Below are 16,671 nucleotides of genomic sequence, written 5' to 3' on the forward strand. Positions count from 1 at the left end.
CAGCAGGTCCGGCTCCTAGGTGGGGGGGACGGGGGATGGGACAGGGCTCTGTGAGCTGCCCCCACCGCAAGTACCGGCTCCGCACTCCCATTGGCCGGGAAGGGTCCCTGTGGGCGAGAGCCGTGCTGAGCCACTTGCACGCCTCCACCTAGGAGCCAGACTTGCTGCTGGCCGCTTCAGTGGAGCAGCGCAGTCTGCGGTGCCAGCACAGGCAGGAAGCCTGCCTTAGCACTCCTGCTGCACTGCTGCCCGGGAGCGGCCCGAGGTAAGTCTGCGCCCAATTCCCTGCCCCAGCCCTGAGCACCCCCGAAACCCGGAGCCTCCTCCTGCACCCCAAACCCCTCACCCCCAGAACCTGCACCCCCAGACCAGAGCCCTGACCCGCTCCTGCACCCCAAGCTCCTGCCCCAGACCTGAGCCCCCCACAACCCAGAGCCCCCTCCTGCACCACAAACCCCTCAACCCCAGCCCTACCTCAGAGCCTGCACCCTCAGCCCAGAGCCCTGACTCCCTCCTGCATCCCAAGCCCCGCCTCAGCCTTGAGTTCCCCCAAACCCAGAGCCCCCTCCCACACCCCAAACCCCTCATCCCCAGCTCCGCTGGGTGCACAACTAGTTGAAATATCATTCTCAAAAAGTTATTGATGGCTCGCTTTCCAACTGGGAGGGCATATCAAGTGGGGTGCTGCACTATTCAGTTTTTCATTAATAACGTGGATAATGAAGTAAGAGTAAGCTTATAAAATCTGTAGATAACACCAAACTAGGAGGGGTTGCAAGCATTTTGGAGGACAAGATTAGAATTCAGCGTGATCTTGACAAATTGGTGAACTGATCTGAATTCAACAAGATGATATTCAATGAAGCAACATGCAAAGTACTTCACTTACGAAGTTAAAAATCTACATGTCTATGATATATGATCCCATATAAAATAAGTGCATTGGCATGGCTGCATTAAGAATTATTGTGCACTATTCTGGTCTCCATGGCTTTGTAAGAAGTATAGAGAAGCTGTAATAGACTGTAAGTGATCACCCAAAATAAAGGGATTTGAGAATAGGGTTTAAAGGACTAAAGGAATAAGTGTTATTTTAAAAAGAGTTACATTGAAAATGACAAGTGTAAACACTGAATATAAAAATATACAAAAAAGGTTATTAAGGTAAAGAGGTGGGGAAAGAACACTGAAAAATAGCAATAAAACAAGGAGCGACTTGCTTAAGTTGGAAAAGGACACATTTCAATACGTATACTCAGAAATACTTGTAATAGTTAGGATGAGCAGTGTGGCAATGTTTCCATAGTGTGGCATCTTTCGCAAACTCATTAGATGTATTCAAGTCCAAGGAAAAGTCATTCCCATTTGATATAGGAAGGGTAAACTAAATGTCCAGCTCCTTTCTTACTTCATCATCTATGACACAACTGGAGACTGAAGTTAGAGAGATTTCCTCAAAAATGTTAGAAAGCACAGGGTAAGAATCCAAATGACAGAAGTCTGGCAGGTCTCTAGTGGGAAAGCTAAAACCCCATTGTCATAAAAATAAAGGGAAGGGTAACCACCTTTCGGTATACAGTGCTATAAAATCCCTCCTGGCCAGAGGCAAAACCCTTTCACTTGTAAAGGGTTAAAAAGCTAAGATAACCTCGCTGGCACCTGACCAAAATGACCAATGAAGAGACAAGATACTTTCAAATCAGGAGGGTGGGGAAACAAACGGTCTGTCTGTCTGTCCGTGTGATGCTTTTGCCGGGAACAGATCAGGAATGCAGTCTCAGAACTTCTGATAGTAAGTAATCTAGCTAGAAATGCGTTAGATTTCCTTTTGTTTAACGGCTGGTAAAATAAGCTGTGCTGGATGGAATGTATATTCCTGTTTTTGTGTCTTTTTGTAACTTAAGGTTTTGCCTAGAGGGATTCTCTAGGTTTTGAATCCGATTACCCTGTAAGGTATTTACCATCCTAATTTTACAGAGGTGATTCTTTTACCTTTTCTTTAATTAAAATTCTTCTTTTAAGAACCTGATTGATTATTCATTGTTCTTAAGATCCAAGTGTTTGAGTCTGTGTTCACCTGTACAAATTGGTGAGGATTTTTATCAAGCCTTCCCCAGGAGAGGAAGTGTAGGGCTTCGGGCGATATTTTGGGGGAAGACGTCTCCAAGTGGGCTCTCTCCCTGTTCTTTGTTTAACACGCTTGGTGGTGGCAGCGTACGGTTCAAAGACAAGGCAAAGTTTGTACCTTGGGGAAGTTTTTAACCTAAGCTGTTAAAAATAAGCTTAGGGGGTCTTTCATGCAGGTCCCCACATCTGTACCCTAGAGGTCAGAGTGGGGAAGGAACCTTGACACTCAAATTCCCAATTCAATAGGGGTAAAAGCATGTCAAATCCTGAAGCAATAAGAATTAAAAGATGTGTGTTTGTTCCCACTCACTACTGTTACACTGTCTTAAGAATAGCTCTAAGACCACAAACTGTACTCATACATACTTCTCATTACCACTACGTGGCCCGACAGCACGAACTGTTTTCTGGGTTCGATGCAGGAGAAGAATATCTTCTTGTTCTGTTTCATCATCATCCCAGCGGCGACAGCCTATAGCTGAACATATGTACTTCACCTAAGGGAGAAGAAAAGAAATTCACGTAAGCTTGGAACATCAAATGTCAACATGAATGCAAACTAGGTAGCTCAATGACGACATTCAAGTCAACAAATCTTTGGAGAATTTTTCAGCTCCTTACGAGCAAAATGATTTAGAGACATAGGCCAACATTTAAAAAAACTACTAGTCATTTTGGGGATCTGAGTTTTTGGGTGGCCAATCTGATTCAGCCTGAGACACCTTAAAAAGGCCTTGTTTTCAGATGATGGGTACTCAGAGACCTGCGATTTTCAGAAAGTGCTAATAAGTCTCTGACTGGGGACCTAAGAATCACTAGTTGCCTTTGGAAGTCTTGGTCTTAAATTCTTAGCAAATTCTTATGTGACTTACACAGAAGTCACAACTCCACCATAATCAATACTTCCCCATTTCTCTCATCATACCCTGACAAACAGAAAGATTCAGAAAACCCCTTCCATAAGACTCCCAGGGCCCAATTCTGATGTCACACTACTTTCACATTAATGTAGCTCCAATGACTTCAAACCAGCTACTCCTGATTTATACCAGTGTAACGGATCAAGCGTTGAGACGACAATTTTCTGTCTACAGAATAGAAAACACTCCTTCAGTACTGCCTAGTCAGCCTGGAGAGTGATTAAGAGTATCACAATCTACCTGCTGCAGTAGTGCACTGACTTTAGCATTCCTAATCCTAGGGGAGCTAGACTGGAATTATTTTCCTAATTCAGGTCTTCCAAGTGGGCAATTTTAATTAGGACGGTGGGTGGAAATCTCCCCTCTAGGAAACCTTAATCCCTTCTTCAGTACCATCCTGCAAATGCTATAAGTCACTAACTCTGTGGCCAACTCTACTGCTCTGAATTCTAGCCAGAAGTCAAAGTAGAAACCCAAAAAAGCTCCTTCCTCTCTGAGAAGGAGGCAAACATCATCTGCAGCATATACAGTCCAACTGTCAACCACAGATTCAAAGGGAACCCATGCACTCCTCTACTGCTGCAGTCCCGGGTCTTCAACATCACTATCTTTAGCGACTGCTGTATACCATTCCCCGAAGGTGTACTACATTCAGCCTGCTGCATTAAAGCACCTGGTTGATTTAAAGAGAGCTGGCCAAAAAAGGGAAAAAAACCAAAACCTAGTTTATTGAAAAATTTTCACAAAATGTAGAAGGTTCAGTTCAAAATAGAACCACTTTATTTTTTTCAATTCTCCATCCAGCTTTTTCACCTCACAAGAAGACACTCTCAAGATTGCTTTTAGCTAAAATTTGGTTTTTCCTAAGCAAACTTTAGGTAATCATTTGACTAATATTCTATCAAAATTTTGAAGACATAGAAAGGCACACTTTTTTTCCATAAAAAAATATTTCAACAATGCGGACAATTTTCTGTGCATTTTTTTTAAAAGTTGCTTTTTGATAAATAAAATAAAATATCTTCTGTAGCAGTCAGTGGGTAGTTCTACTGGTTATCTTATATGACTTTAGAAAGTGTAAATAATAGTTCTTATAACAAGTACTAAAATAAACTTGCCAGAAATAAGCACGTCTGGCCAGATATTGATGTGTCTTTCTCTCTCACACTCCCTACACACCCTTGCTTTTCAGCTTGCTCTAAATTGTTTAGATTTCCTATTCAGTAATCGAAAAAACCAGACTGAAATTCATGTACCATCTAATTCTTCCTTGAAAATTTGGGAGGCTGAATGACAAAGTATCCATCAAGGATAAGTTTATTCCAAATCCAGCCACCAGCTGGACTTGTTGACCAAAGAAGTTGCAAATCTAATCAAATCTTGTGTGCGCCACGCAGTTTACACTAGAATTAGATCTCAAATTCTAAACCCTCCTGTCCCGCCCCCCCATTCCATTTTTAGAAACAGTTCTCAAAAATACATACACAAACACACCGACTTCCCCACTGTCAAATGTTTACCTTCCCCGAGTATGAGCTCAGCCCATATGTGGTCAGGGACTTTCCCCCAACCAAAACCACGTCATCTCCAAATTTGTAGGATGACTCTAGAAGCGATTCAACTGTGAAAGGAACAGCTTCCATGCTCTCTCGATCACGATCCCACTGGAAAAGATCTCCATCCAAGGAAGGAATGATCATCTTATTCCCAAATACCTAAAAGCAATAAATAAAATTGAGTACAGAACACACACACACACAATATGCCAGAGAGCCAGAAACGTTTTTCTCAGAGTCAAGTATAGTGTTAGATGACAGCATATCTTAAATTTTTTTCAAACTATCAAAAGGCAATCAAGCTGTCAGAAATAAAGTTAACTGAGCGTCTGCTCGTACATTTAGACCAAAACCAAAAACTATTAAACTTGCCCTGTTCAATTTCTAAAAGGAAAAAAAAATGGTTAGTGCTTTGTGCCAGGTTTTAAGGGATTGCTAAATGTATAATAATAAAGTTCAGTCAGTTGACGGGACAGCAGTTATCTAGTTTGTGTAAAATATGATGCTAAGAGAAAGCAATGATATTTCTATAGGAGGGTGATCAGCCATTACTACATGCGTTTTGTGATGCTTTCAAAAGAGAGTTATGTTATATTATAGATATCACATTGCCTTTGCCCTCTGCTCTTTTAAGAGCCCATTGGCCGATACCTATGAACCCCACCTTTCCTTGCAGTATGGTTAGGAGACTGAATCCCATGAAAGGGAAAATTGTGAAGCAATATGGGAACCCTCTCTAATTTACACCATTGTGCCTTCATATTTATTGAGCTCCAGAAAGTACATTATCCTATAGACCAGTCACAGCAATGTTTAGGCCCAGCAGGGTTAAATTCAGAGTTTGGGGTTTATTTCTGAATTTCTTGCTTCCTACACCTGTAGGTCTAACCCCTCCCCCTGGAAACACACAACCATCACACACAATACATACTTCCAAAAATAATAAAAACATTGTTCAACTAAATTTAAAGTATTTCATTTTCAACATACAGCAGATCAAATAATCCTCAAAGGAGTAGAGAATTCATTTTCCAGTACATTTAGATTTTCATGGAGATCATAGGTCAGAAGTATGAGTCACTGTCAAAGAGTACTTGGGGACTTATTAACAATCTTAACATCCTGACAGATCTCAACTAATTCTATGGAGCCGCAATGGCTCTGCTGTGCCAAGAATAGCTGGAAACTAATTTGCAAATTTTAACTCTTCAGTATGTGGATTAACATGACAAATCTTAATGCTATTTCAGAACCGATGTCTCTTTTGTCAATGCCCAACAACATAATCTCATTGAATTCACATACTATGAAGTGCAAGTGCAAGGAAAATATCTGGCATACTAGATTAGTGATCTTCCAACAGAGCCAAGGAAGACCATACTTTACATTCCATATTTCCAAGCAGATAAAACATTTTACAGAATAAATCTAACAAAATACTTTTCATGGCTTCTTATATATTGTAAAGCTGCAAAAAACCAAGCCCAATATAGTTAAATATCACTCCTTTGCAGATCACCCTTAAGGGATTTGTCCAAGGCTATAATGCAATTTAGTTAAAGAGCCAAGGACAGAGCCTGAAGTCCTACCTCCCTAGCCTTGCCACTAAACAAAACAGCCTCTGAGACAACTTCTACATTAGAAAGTTTTTGCAGAAACTTCCACTTGGGTTACCACCAGTTCAGCTGCAGACAAGACTTCGGTGGTTTCTAGCATTTGCTATATATCAATTAATTTTAGCTTGCAGGTTTACGAGGCGTAAACAAAGCCTCAGTAAAATTAAAAAGAGTAAAAATGAAAAAGCATGATGCCAGCCAGCATTTTATACGGTTTCACTGTGCTTTAATTATTTTTCTTCATTTATATCTGGGTCCACAGTTCAAATTCTAGCATGACCAGAACTTAACGAAATTTAACCAAAGTTTCAGAGCAACAGCCGTGTTAGTCTGTATTCGCAAAAAGAAAAGGAGTACTTGTGGCACCTTAGAGACTAACCAATTTATTTGAGCATAAGCTTTCGTGAGCTACAGCATCCGATGAAGTGAGCTGTAGCTCACGAAAGCTTATGCTCAAATAAATTGGTTAGTCTCTAAGGTGCCACAAGTACTCCTTTTCTTTTAACCAAAGTGAAATTCACAGTAGGTTTTCCCATTCATGAGCAGCACAGCAATTAAGTGATCACACCGATAAAAAGAAAAGGAGTACTTGTGGCACCTTAGAGACTAACCAATTTATTTGAGCATAAGCTTTCGTGAGCAAGTCCTAAACAAAAAATACCCCATTTGAGAGTTTAGGTCTTTAGAACTGAGCAAACCAGAGAAGCTTTACTTTGTATCTCAACCACCATGCATCTAGAGACCCTCCAGTTAGGAAAACCATATTTAAAAAAAAAAAAAAAAAAAGGCAGAACTTTGCTCAAACCTAGACATTGTAGTTCATGAGATCTTTCCTTGGCATAGTTATTTACTAAAAACATTTAATTGGCAGAGGTAATTAAAATAAAGTCCTGCTACTATATGAGGTACACTACAAAGCAGAGTAAGATATGTTCCCAAATTCAAGAGTTTACAATATAAAACAGAAAAGACAAAAATGGGATATCCAGTCAGGTATGGAGGAGCGAGATGCATGAAAAATATTGCATTTTGATTTACTTAAGTAATTAAAAAACCCAATATGGTAACTAAAGCAAGAAAACAAGTACGTATACAATATAAATCTATAGCAACATGTGGTTAAGTAAAGTAATCAGAGAATTAACAGTTGAAAGTTGCTATTTAAAATCAGTAAAGAAGATTGCTCTCATGAAATACAGACGAAGATTTTGCAAGGTATCTTTCTCAAAATAAGACTAACAGAAGATCACATGCTTTCAGGAATCAAAGTTGCATCTTGAACAGAATTTGAGCAAATTTTAAAAGTTAGATTTTTGCATAGTATAGAAGAGTTAAGAATTACATACAACACATCTGTTTCATAGCATAAATTTGTTCATTGATATTTACAACGCGGTAATTTTTTTGTGAAGGATTCTGAACTATTATTTGATGGCATAAAGCCTTCCAAAGGTACAGTTTATAAGAATGGAGTAAATCACGTGGCCCATCACTACTTGAGAATTTATGACATTCTACTTTCACCCATCCAACTAACTACAGCACTGAAGAGTTCTCTTGGGTTGGTGTTACTCTCTCTTTTGCACATGCAGACTTGAATATTAAGGCATTTAAACCACTTTCTCCCAGAATGTTCAAGTCTCAGGATAAAGAGCAGGTGAGAGACTGTTAGGTCTGGTCAGCAGGTGCCTGAAAAAAAATCAGTTGGCCAGACTGTGGAGCCATTATGCTGGTGAGGTCTTATTCATGCACTTACAGTCAATGGGACTACTCCCGTGAGTAAGTGCTCAACAGCACGTTTGTCCTATGTATATTTACATCAGTATGAAACAGTTCATGGAATAAGAAATATGAAGACTGAATGACAGATACTATGTTGTTATGTTGCAAGCTCTCCTTTTGAATCAGTTATTCAACAGAACTAATGCTGAAATAGCTTCTGTACTATCATTTCAACTAACTTGAGAGATCAGAACAGATTTACAATATTACACCATCTGTTTAACAGAAGTAAATCTGAATAAAGAAGGACACTTGTCTTTTGTTTGTTTTTTTCAGTGTATTTATACTCAGCAGTTCTGAAGCAAGTTTGAAAGAAAGCTTTCGAATTTCTCTCAGCTTATAATACCTTCAGTTTAGGAATATATACATATATGAGAGAGAAGAAAGAAAATTTAAGCCATTTCACTTGCTAGGTCTCTACAAAGACAAAGAATTAGTACCAGAACTCATAAGAGTCATCTGAATTGTTACCCAGTATAACTGAGGAAACAGAAAGGGACTATTCCTTGAGAGCAACAAAAATCAGCATCGGCATGCAACTCAGGTAAAGAAATGACATCACCCTCTATCTCAAAAGCATTACCTCACCTCCTAATCCAAGGAGTGAGTCATACAGGCAGTCAGCTGCAAATCTCTTGGCACAGCAAATGTAGGTTACCATGATGCACTTACGCATTCCTCTGATCTGTCAATGTAAATAGCTATTTGTTCAGCTTCACTGGTCAGCAATATGGCACATAATTGTTAAGTGGCGTGTCTTTCAGAAGTAACACTTTAAATACACACTCTTCTGACTACAGAGTTCAAATGAGAGTTTTTAAGTTGAAATTCATACATTGGCTGGCAGTATCATACCAAGCAGCCAATTGGAATCAGACTCTGAACAATCACCAAGCAGGCTGGTGAGGTAATGCAATTTCTAAAAGCCTTAACAAAAGCAAAAAGGCATAACAACAAGAAATGGCACATGCTACAGGGAATTCATTGTCTAGACTGTTGACTGGAAAGGAGGGCATCACATGTAAGATTCCAGTACAGGTTGGGACAGGAAAGGAGTAAAGCTACTATTTCATTTTAGAAAGGGGCTCAAATGAATAGACTTAAAAGGAATCTAAAGTGCTAAAGCTTCCATAAATTATTTAATAGAAAAAATAATACTACATTTCATTCTATGACCAAAGTCCTGTTGTAGAAAGCAAGTATTAGAACATGTTCATGTGCAAACACTAGAGCTGTGTGAAATCTGGTGCCAGAAAAATGTCAAATTTTCCTGTTTCAGAGTTGCTGAGCTTCCACAGGATACCAAAAATATGGAAGACATTTAAAGTAAAATGTCTTAATTAGGGTAATTTTGACTATTGCACACCAATTTTTTTTTAATTCTTTTTTTTTTTTTTTTAATTTCAGCATACTTTGTTGTGATCACTAACAATTCCTAGGAATTCCAGCTCCTGATTGGCTGAGCTTAACCCCCTATGGTCAATAATGTTAAAAATGCTGTATGATTCTCTATGGTTGTTAGAGACAAGGTGGATGAGGTAATATCTTTCATTGGACCAACTTCTGCTAGTGAAAGAGACAAGGACCAGGTCGACACTACAGACTTATATTGGCATAACTACGTCGCTCAGGGATGTGAAAAATCCACACCCCTGAGTGATGTAGTTATACTGACCTAACCCACAGTGTACACAGCACTATGTGGGCAGGAGAGCTTACCTGTCAACATAGCTACTGCCTCTCACAGAGGTGGATGAACTACTCTCCTGTCAGTGTAGGAGCATCTTCACTTAAGACAATGGTCCCCAAACTTTTCACATCATTTACCTCTCTCTGCGCCCCACCCCTCCTGGAGCCGGGGCTAGGAGCCGGGGTGTGGACAGAGGTCTAGGGGCCGAGGCTGGGGCCGCAGCTGGGGGCAGATCTGGGGCTGGGAGAGGAGCTGCGGCCAGGGACTGAGGCTGGGAGCGGGGCCAGGAGCGGAGCCGCAGCCGGAGGCAGAGATTGGAGCTGTGGTTGGGAGCCAGGGCAGGGGAAGCTTCGGCTGGGTGGCACTCCATCCCCACCCCCAGCGGGGGCTGGCCTGGGCTCTGCCACACCCCCTGAATGTTCCTCCCTGCCCCCTAGGAGGGTGCGTCCCACAGTTTGGGGACCCCTGACAAGTGCTGTGGCTGTGCTAATGCAGCATTTTAAGGGTAGATTTCGAGCTTACACAGAGCTCTTCTTCAGGTCTGGGAAAGGTAAGCAGAGTGTCACAGCTATGTACAAGATGGAACACAAGGAGTTAACACATGCTGTAAGAGACCATTCAAAGTGAAGTGGGCAGTTAACACCTCTGCAGTCATAGGATAAAGGAGGGTTAGTGGGTTATCACTCTCCTTACAGTAAAAAGAAAAGGAGTACTTGTGGCACCTTAGAGACTCTCTCAGGTGCCACAAGTACTCCTTTTCTTTTTGGGAATACAGACTAACACGGCTGCTACTCTGAAACCAGATTGTTATAATGAGCCATATATCCAGCATCTTTATTGAGTCCATGATTTTTAGTGCCAAGCAAAGCTATGAATTTAAGATCCTAGGCTCATGTTGTGCAGGTTTCTTTTGAAGACAAGGACTGAGAGGTCAGATATGGAGTGATCACTTTGTGAAAAATATTCACCCATAGTGACAAATATTCACAGGGCATTTTTGGCTTATCATTTCTCAGAGATTTCATTCAGGCACAAACAATGGAAGATACCAAATTTTCTCTATGGCTGAGTCTACAGTAGGATTTCTAGCAAAAAGTTTCCCACATTTACTAACAATGGATCACCTTCACTAGTGACAGAACTAGTGTCGATAAAAACTCCATTGGCTACAGGAGCCTTAATACCATGTCTCAACTAGTTCAGATCAGTTCCAAATAACATTGTTTGAGCCACGAACAGCAATCACCATTTTCTACGTTAGCATTAACGCTGTCTCCATGGGACTTTTGTTGAAAAAAGCCCATAAGGAAGATAGCATAGCTACACCTTCCACAGAGTTTTTATCATTAGAACACTTATTCTGTGTGGTCTGCCTTTTTATTTATATTCATATAGTGTACTGACACACCCCTCAGTGAAACCAGAACCGTAAAACACCGCATTACTCCTCCGCCTCAGCAAGAAGCAGCTTTGCTGCTGCTAAACTGCTCTCTGACGCTTGAGGCTGTCTGCCTTTCCAACAAACTCTTTGAGACTACCAGTCAAAACCTTGCCTTGCAGGTAACTATCAGCAAACCACAGTTTCTGACCTCCCCAGAGATGTCTCTCTGCAGCGTCCAATCCCACTCACTGGACACACACAGAAGTTTGCTCCCTCCAGAGAGATAGCGTACACACCAGCCAGTTAGGACAGCGAACAAGTCACTCTGTACTTCAATACGACAGCACAGATTATTCTTAGTGTTACTATAAACTAGGTATATTAATAAAGAACAGATTTAAACAAGAGTGATATTAAACAAGATAAAAAGACAGGTATGGTTACAAACAAAAATAATACATACTTTCTAGTGACTAAAATTTAACATTAGCAAGCTACAATCTTTTCCTAAGCAGCTTTCTCACATCAGGGTGCCAGCATCCCTAGACCTTCGGGCCAGAGTATCCACCATTCACAGGCTCAGAGGTTGCTGTTCCCTATGGCCCCTAAGTGACAGATAACCAGAATGTGTTTTTTTACACCCCCTTATATTTTCATAACTTCGCTGTCTTTGTCTCAAGAGCCAGGAAGACTTCCTTGGGGTGCAGATTCTCGCCCTCACCGTGCTTACTAAACTGTGTCCTCAGTTGTTTGTTAGCTGGATTGCTTTGTTTACCTTATATGTAAATGTACTTTCATTGTCCTCTGCCTGCAATCAAGCCAGACAGACAAGTCACATTCCCTTTGCCTAGGGCAGACTTGATTTGTGCACTGCCTTCAAAATAAATTTCCAGCACACCTACATAATTCTTTATACACAACACGTACATACATCATGCAATGACCAATGCATCACCAGTTTACATGGGATACCTTACAAGATACTTTTTGGATACCTATTACGATAACAGTGTGTTGGGAGTAGTAAGTGTGATATGGCCTGATATGAGTTACAGTATAGTGGGTATTGAGGGCTCTTCCTGTACCACTACTATATACCTTCTAGCGTTGTGAGGCCTACTTCATAATGGGCCCAACGCTGCAAAGTGTTGAGCAAGTCCTGGAAGTGCTCAGCACTTTGCAGGACTAAGTCCAGTCAGAAGTTCAGGTCTATCCTGACATTCATTTGCTGCACGCTATTTTGCCAAGTGCATTCTCTGTGAACGTATCTGTACTAGGGACAAATTTCCCACTGAGTGAAGCTGATTACACCACCATTGTTTCATATTTTCCTGCCTGTAACACATTAAGAAATTTGCATCAAATATCCTCCTGCCTCCTATAAAATGTACAAGGCCAATCAGGAAATAGGGATCAAGGTATTCTCAGTACACTTTGCCAGTACATTCTCAGTACACTTTATCATCAAACCATTAGGTCACCTTGCACCTGATAGATTCTATTTCTTTTTAAAAGAGGACAACTGGCTGACAACAGACAAGACAAAGGTTATGCTAATGAGGCAGAATAAATATTTTAAAGATGTTTTCAGGCAGACTTTGTACATACAACATGCATAGCTGAATGACAGGCAGATATGGAATTTAGGTGTCACTATGCCAGTGGTTCTCAAACTTTTGTACTGGTGACCCCTTTCACATACCAAGCCTATGAGTGAGACCCCCTTTATAAATGGAAAAACACTTTTTAATATATTTAACACCATTATAAATGCTGGAGGCAAAGCAGGGTTTGGGGTGGAGGCTGACAGCTCGCGACCCCCCATGTAATAACCTCGCAACCCCCTCAGGGGTCCCAACCCCCAGTTTAAGAATCCCTGCACTATGCACTGCTCTTGACGCTGAAGGTACAATGTCTTAGATTGTTATATGCCCCATATTATCTAGGAAGTCTCCCCTTTCCTGTCAGAAGCAGGTTTTGTGATACAAGTTCCTTAGCATCATAGGAATCTTCATTATACAAACTTTCCATCAGAAATGCCTCCATAACCCCCAAGATAAGTTGTAATCAATTCCCAGTATTTCTCTAGAAATTGACTCAAAAGCAGCAATGCAAAATGGATGTGCTTCTTAATACAGCACAGGTAGATGTACAAGAATCTGTGGAAGCCACCAATAAGATGACTTGCACTTTAAGATCTTAATGCTGGTATAAAGTACCAACATAAGTACTGGATCATCTTTCAGCCCATCTGGTTATTCCTCAATTTCAAGTTGGTTCAGGGCAGGTGCAGGGACTTAAGTTGTAGTACCTAAACGTGTAGTTTTCCTTCCCCAACTGTCAAAACACCCTGTAGTTATTTTCAAAAATGTTTATTTCCTCTCTGTTTGGAGCCCTTAATGTCTATTTCCATGCACCCTCCCTCTAGTATCGGAGGGAGCAGTGCCCCAGATATTTTTTTTATTTTAAACTGCTATTTTATGTACAGTGTCCTTGGGTGATGTATGTTTTAGAAAGAAAAATAAGATATAGGACCCAGTTCTGACGACCCAGATCTTTACTTTGCAAACAGCTCTGCAAAATAATAATAATAATAATCAAATCAAGCAACAATATAACAAGAACTCAACATTTCTGAGCTCCCAAATACAGATCTGCATGTGACATCAGTAGAACAAAACACCGAGGTAGTGATATTTTGGTTTTATAGACTAGCTTCTTTTGTGCCAAAGAGAGGTGGTTGATTGGCTGCTTTTGTTTTTCCTCTTAGCCAGATTGTATTTTTAATTATCTGTCAATAATGCTTAGAACCTAACACAGGCATTCTTTGCTTATGGGCTGAAAGCAAAATAAATGATAAGTGTGCAAAAACCAAGCTGATTTGTTGTGTTTTGAATGTCTGAGCTCCAACAACTATGACAGAGACTACTGTTCTAATTTCAGAGCTCTCATAATGCTAATAAAGGATATTTAACAACAAACATGAAGGGATCTTTCTGTGTGGAATGGTGAGAGTTGGTCAAATTTAGTATCTGTAAAACCTGACAATATCTCTTCACATACAAGGTGAAGCACAGGTTCTGTCATACACAAATTATGAGACATTATATACCAACTAAGGCTAGAAGTCTGTAAATAGAGGACAAACATCCTTCTCCAGAAAAAAAGAATTTTTGAAACATTCCTATACAGAGTTTATTGGATTCAGCCTCCCAATAGGAGTTGTGGGGGGCAAACAATTTTAAGAGAGCTCGACAAATTTGAGTGCAGTTGTATGACAGGGTTGCTTGTGATGGTAGGGGAAGGGTTTGGCAGCCTTGGGGCTCACCTCCAGTTTATGTCTTATGTTTTTAAAACTCATATTTCAGGGTCTGTCTCACCCTTTCCAATGTATTCTTTGGTGTGTGTGTGTGTGTGGGGGGGGAGAGTTTGGTTTCCTCTCTCTGATGCTGCAGAGATGGCCATGGCTGGAGATGGGACAGTGAACGGGGTGGGCCAGTGTTCTGTGGTGGCACTGAGCATTCTCTCTCAGGTGGTTGGCTGGCTGGATCTTGCTCACATGTGCAGGATCTACCTGATCACGATATGCAGGGTCAGGAAGGAATTTTCCCCCAGATCAGATTAGCAATGACTGGGAGCAGGTTTCAACTTCCTCTGCAGCATAGGGTGCAGGCCACCTACCAGGATTAGCGGGAGATATATGTAAATATAAATATATATATATCACTTGATCTTTTCCCTGCCATTGCCGGGGCCTCGAGCACTGGTGCAAATTGGTCTCTCCTATTCTCTGCCTGTGGGACATAGTAGTACAGATTCCTGGGGACTGTAATAATTTTGATTGTTGGGTTTAGGGTACAGGTGCTGCATGGTCTTAGTGGCCCGTGACATACAGGAAGTAAGACTGGATGATCTGGCCTTCAACTCTATGACTCTAATCATTAAACTGGAAAAACTAGCTGACTCCACTTCTCTTAAGTTATGTATTTTGATGTAGGAATAAAATACACTTCTGCCTTGGGCTTAGTGACAAAAAATGACTGATTCTGAAGCATAGTAACCTATCTTCTAATTCTCCAAGGTTGTATCACCAATTATTCTACTACCTACAGTGAAGGTACACTAAGAGCTAACCTTTGCCCAACATATGAAACAAAATGGAACCTTGATTATCCAAAATGAAACTTTTAATTGGACAGAGGTCAGATAATATGGACAAGGACCAATTTAAGACAACTCCTTAAATGCTCACTCGTAGAGAGCTTAAACAATAGTTCTACCCCCTAAAAAAGGTTTATAAAAAAACAACATTATGGGTTTCCATATTCTTCAAGATCCATTGGTTTCAATAACTAGTTTGGAAGAAGAGAGGGTCCCTACACAACTGTTAACCCCAAAAATGGACTCCAGGCTTTTTAACCATCTTGCTTCATTCTTCTCATGCATCACCAGTAAGAGGTTCCACAGTCCAAACTACTCTCTACATTATACCCATGGAATCCAACTTTCTTCAGATTACTCTCTCAGTGACACCTGGGCAAACCCAATGGCTTTCTTCCTCCTCCAACTCCAACTTCTCAGTTTCAGCAGTCTTAGGCACGATCTCTAATCATAGCGTGTAAACAGAAGAAGTCAGAACAAGGCACGAGTTCAAGTTGTCAGGGACGTCACATTAAGCTCTGCAGGCTGCGTATGGCAATGTTATCACCTCTACAACAATATGATCTCTCCATTAGCTTTCATGCTTCCCCCCTCCCCCTAATTGGAAACACAAGTTCTTGTGTACAAACTTTAGGAGGAGGTCATTGTTTCTTTCCACCACCACCTCATGCATCAATTGTTAATAACTGCCACTTGGGGTGTAAAACCAATTCACCAAATTAGATATGCACAAATATGATTACCCAGAAAGTTCTTAATCCACCTATATTTTAGAGCAACCGATCTCCCCTTCCTAAGACCTGAATGCAAAAACAGGATTTATGGTTGTAATAATATTATGTCACAAAATTCCAGGACATCTGTTTACAATATAATTTTTTCAGGGTTATTCTTCATTTGTTGGGGTATACGGTCTCTATATGCCGTTGGACAACACATACCTGAGACCAGAGGAAGCAACCCTTGCCATTCTATCTGGCAAAATCAGAACCAAGATCACAGCAGGCTCTTCTGCAACAAGGCCTCCAAAGTGTAAGCAGATTCCACAGTGTCAAGTAGGAGCTGCTTGTGTAGTAGATGTATTCTATCCCTTCACAGAGGCTTTAAGATGCACATATGCATAAAAAACAAATTAGTGCAACACTAATGACAATTAGTCACCTGTATTATTTTGCCCTATTTCTTCCCTTTTTGCTAAAAACCGAGATAAGAGAATGGAAGTCCATGCTTTATATGGCTGTACAGTACAATAAGTTTATTGCATGATATGCCTGTGTGCTTGGTTGAAATAAATCCATTTCTAGGTTCTCTTCAATGAATTTTAAAACAAGAAAAATCAGTCTAAAACTAAATCATGCAGGTTGATGGTTGCATTAGTATTCAGCAGGTACCACAGTAAAGTGCTGATGCTCACAATCAACATGACTGACAGCCTGAA

At 40.7% G+C, this 16,671-nt stretch overlaps 1 protein-coding gene across 1 annotated transcript in view; it reads right to left on the reverse strand.

Annotated features, from left to right (window-relative positions):
- The window catches only part of EIF2AK3 (eukaryotic translation initiation factor 2 alpha kinase 3), a 72,597-nt gene that overhangs the window by 31,472 nt on the left and 24,454 nt on the right, over nt 1-16,671 (reverse strand). Inside the window, exons 3-4 of the mRNA XM_074951897.1 lie at nt 4,568-4,762; nt 2,494-2,624 (exon numbers count right to left, since the gene is read on the reverse strand). Coding sequence (XP_074807998.1) covers nt 2,494-2,624; nt 4,568-4,747 — 311 coding nt within the window. The 5' untranslated portion in view covers nt 4,748-4,762. The remainder of the gene's footprint in view (nt 1-2,493; nt 2,625-4,567; nt 4,763-16,671) is intronic.

Source organism: Natator depressus, chromosome 4, assembly GCF_965152275.1.
Source record: "Natator depressus isolate rNatDep1 chromosome 4, rNatDep2.hap1, whole genome shotgun sequence".
Taxonomy (NCBI): domain Eukaryota; kingdom Metazoa; phylum Chordata; order Testudines; family Cheloniidae; genus Natator; species Natator depressus.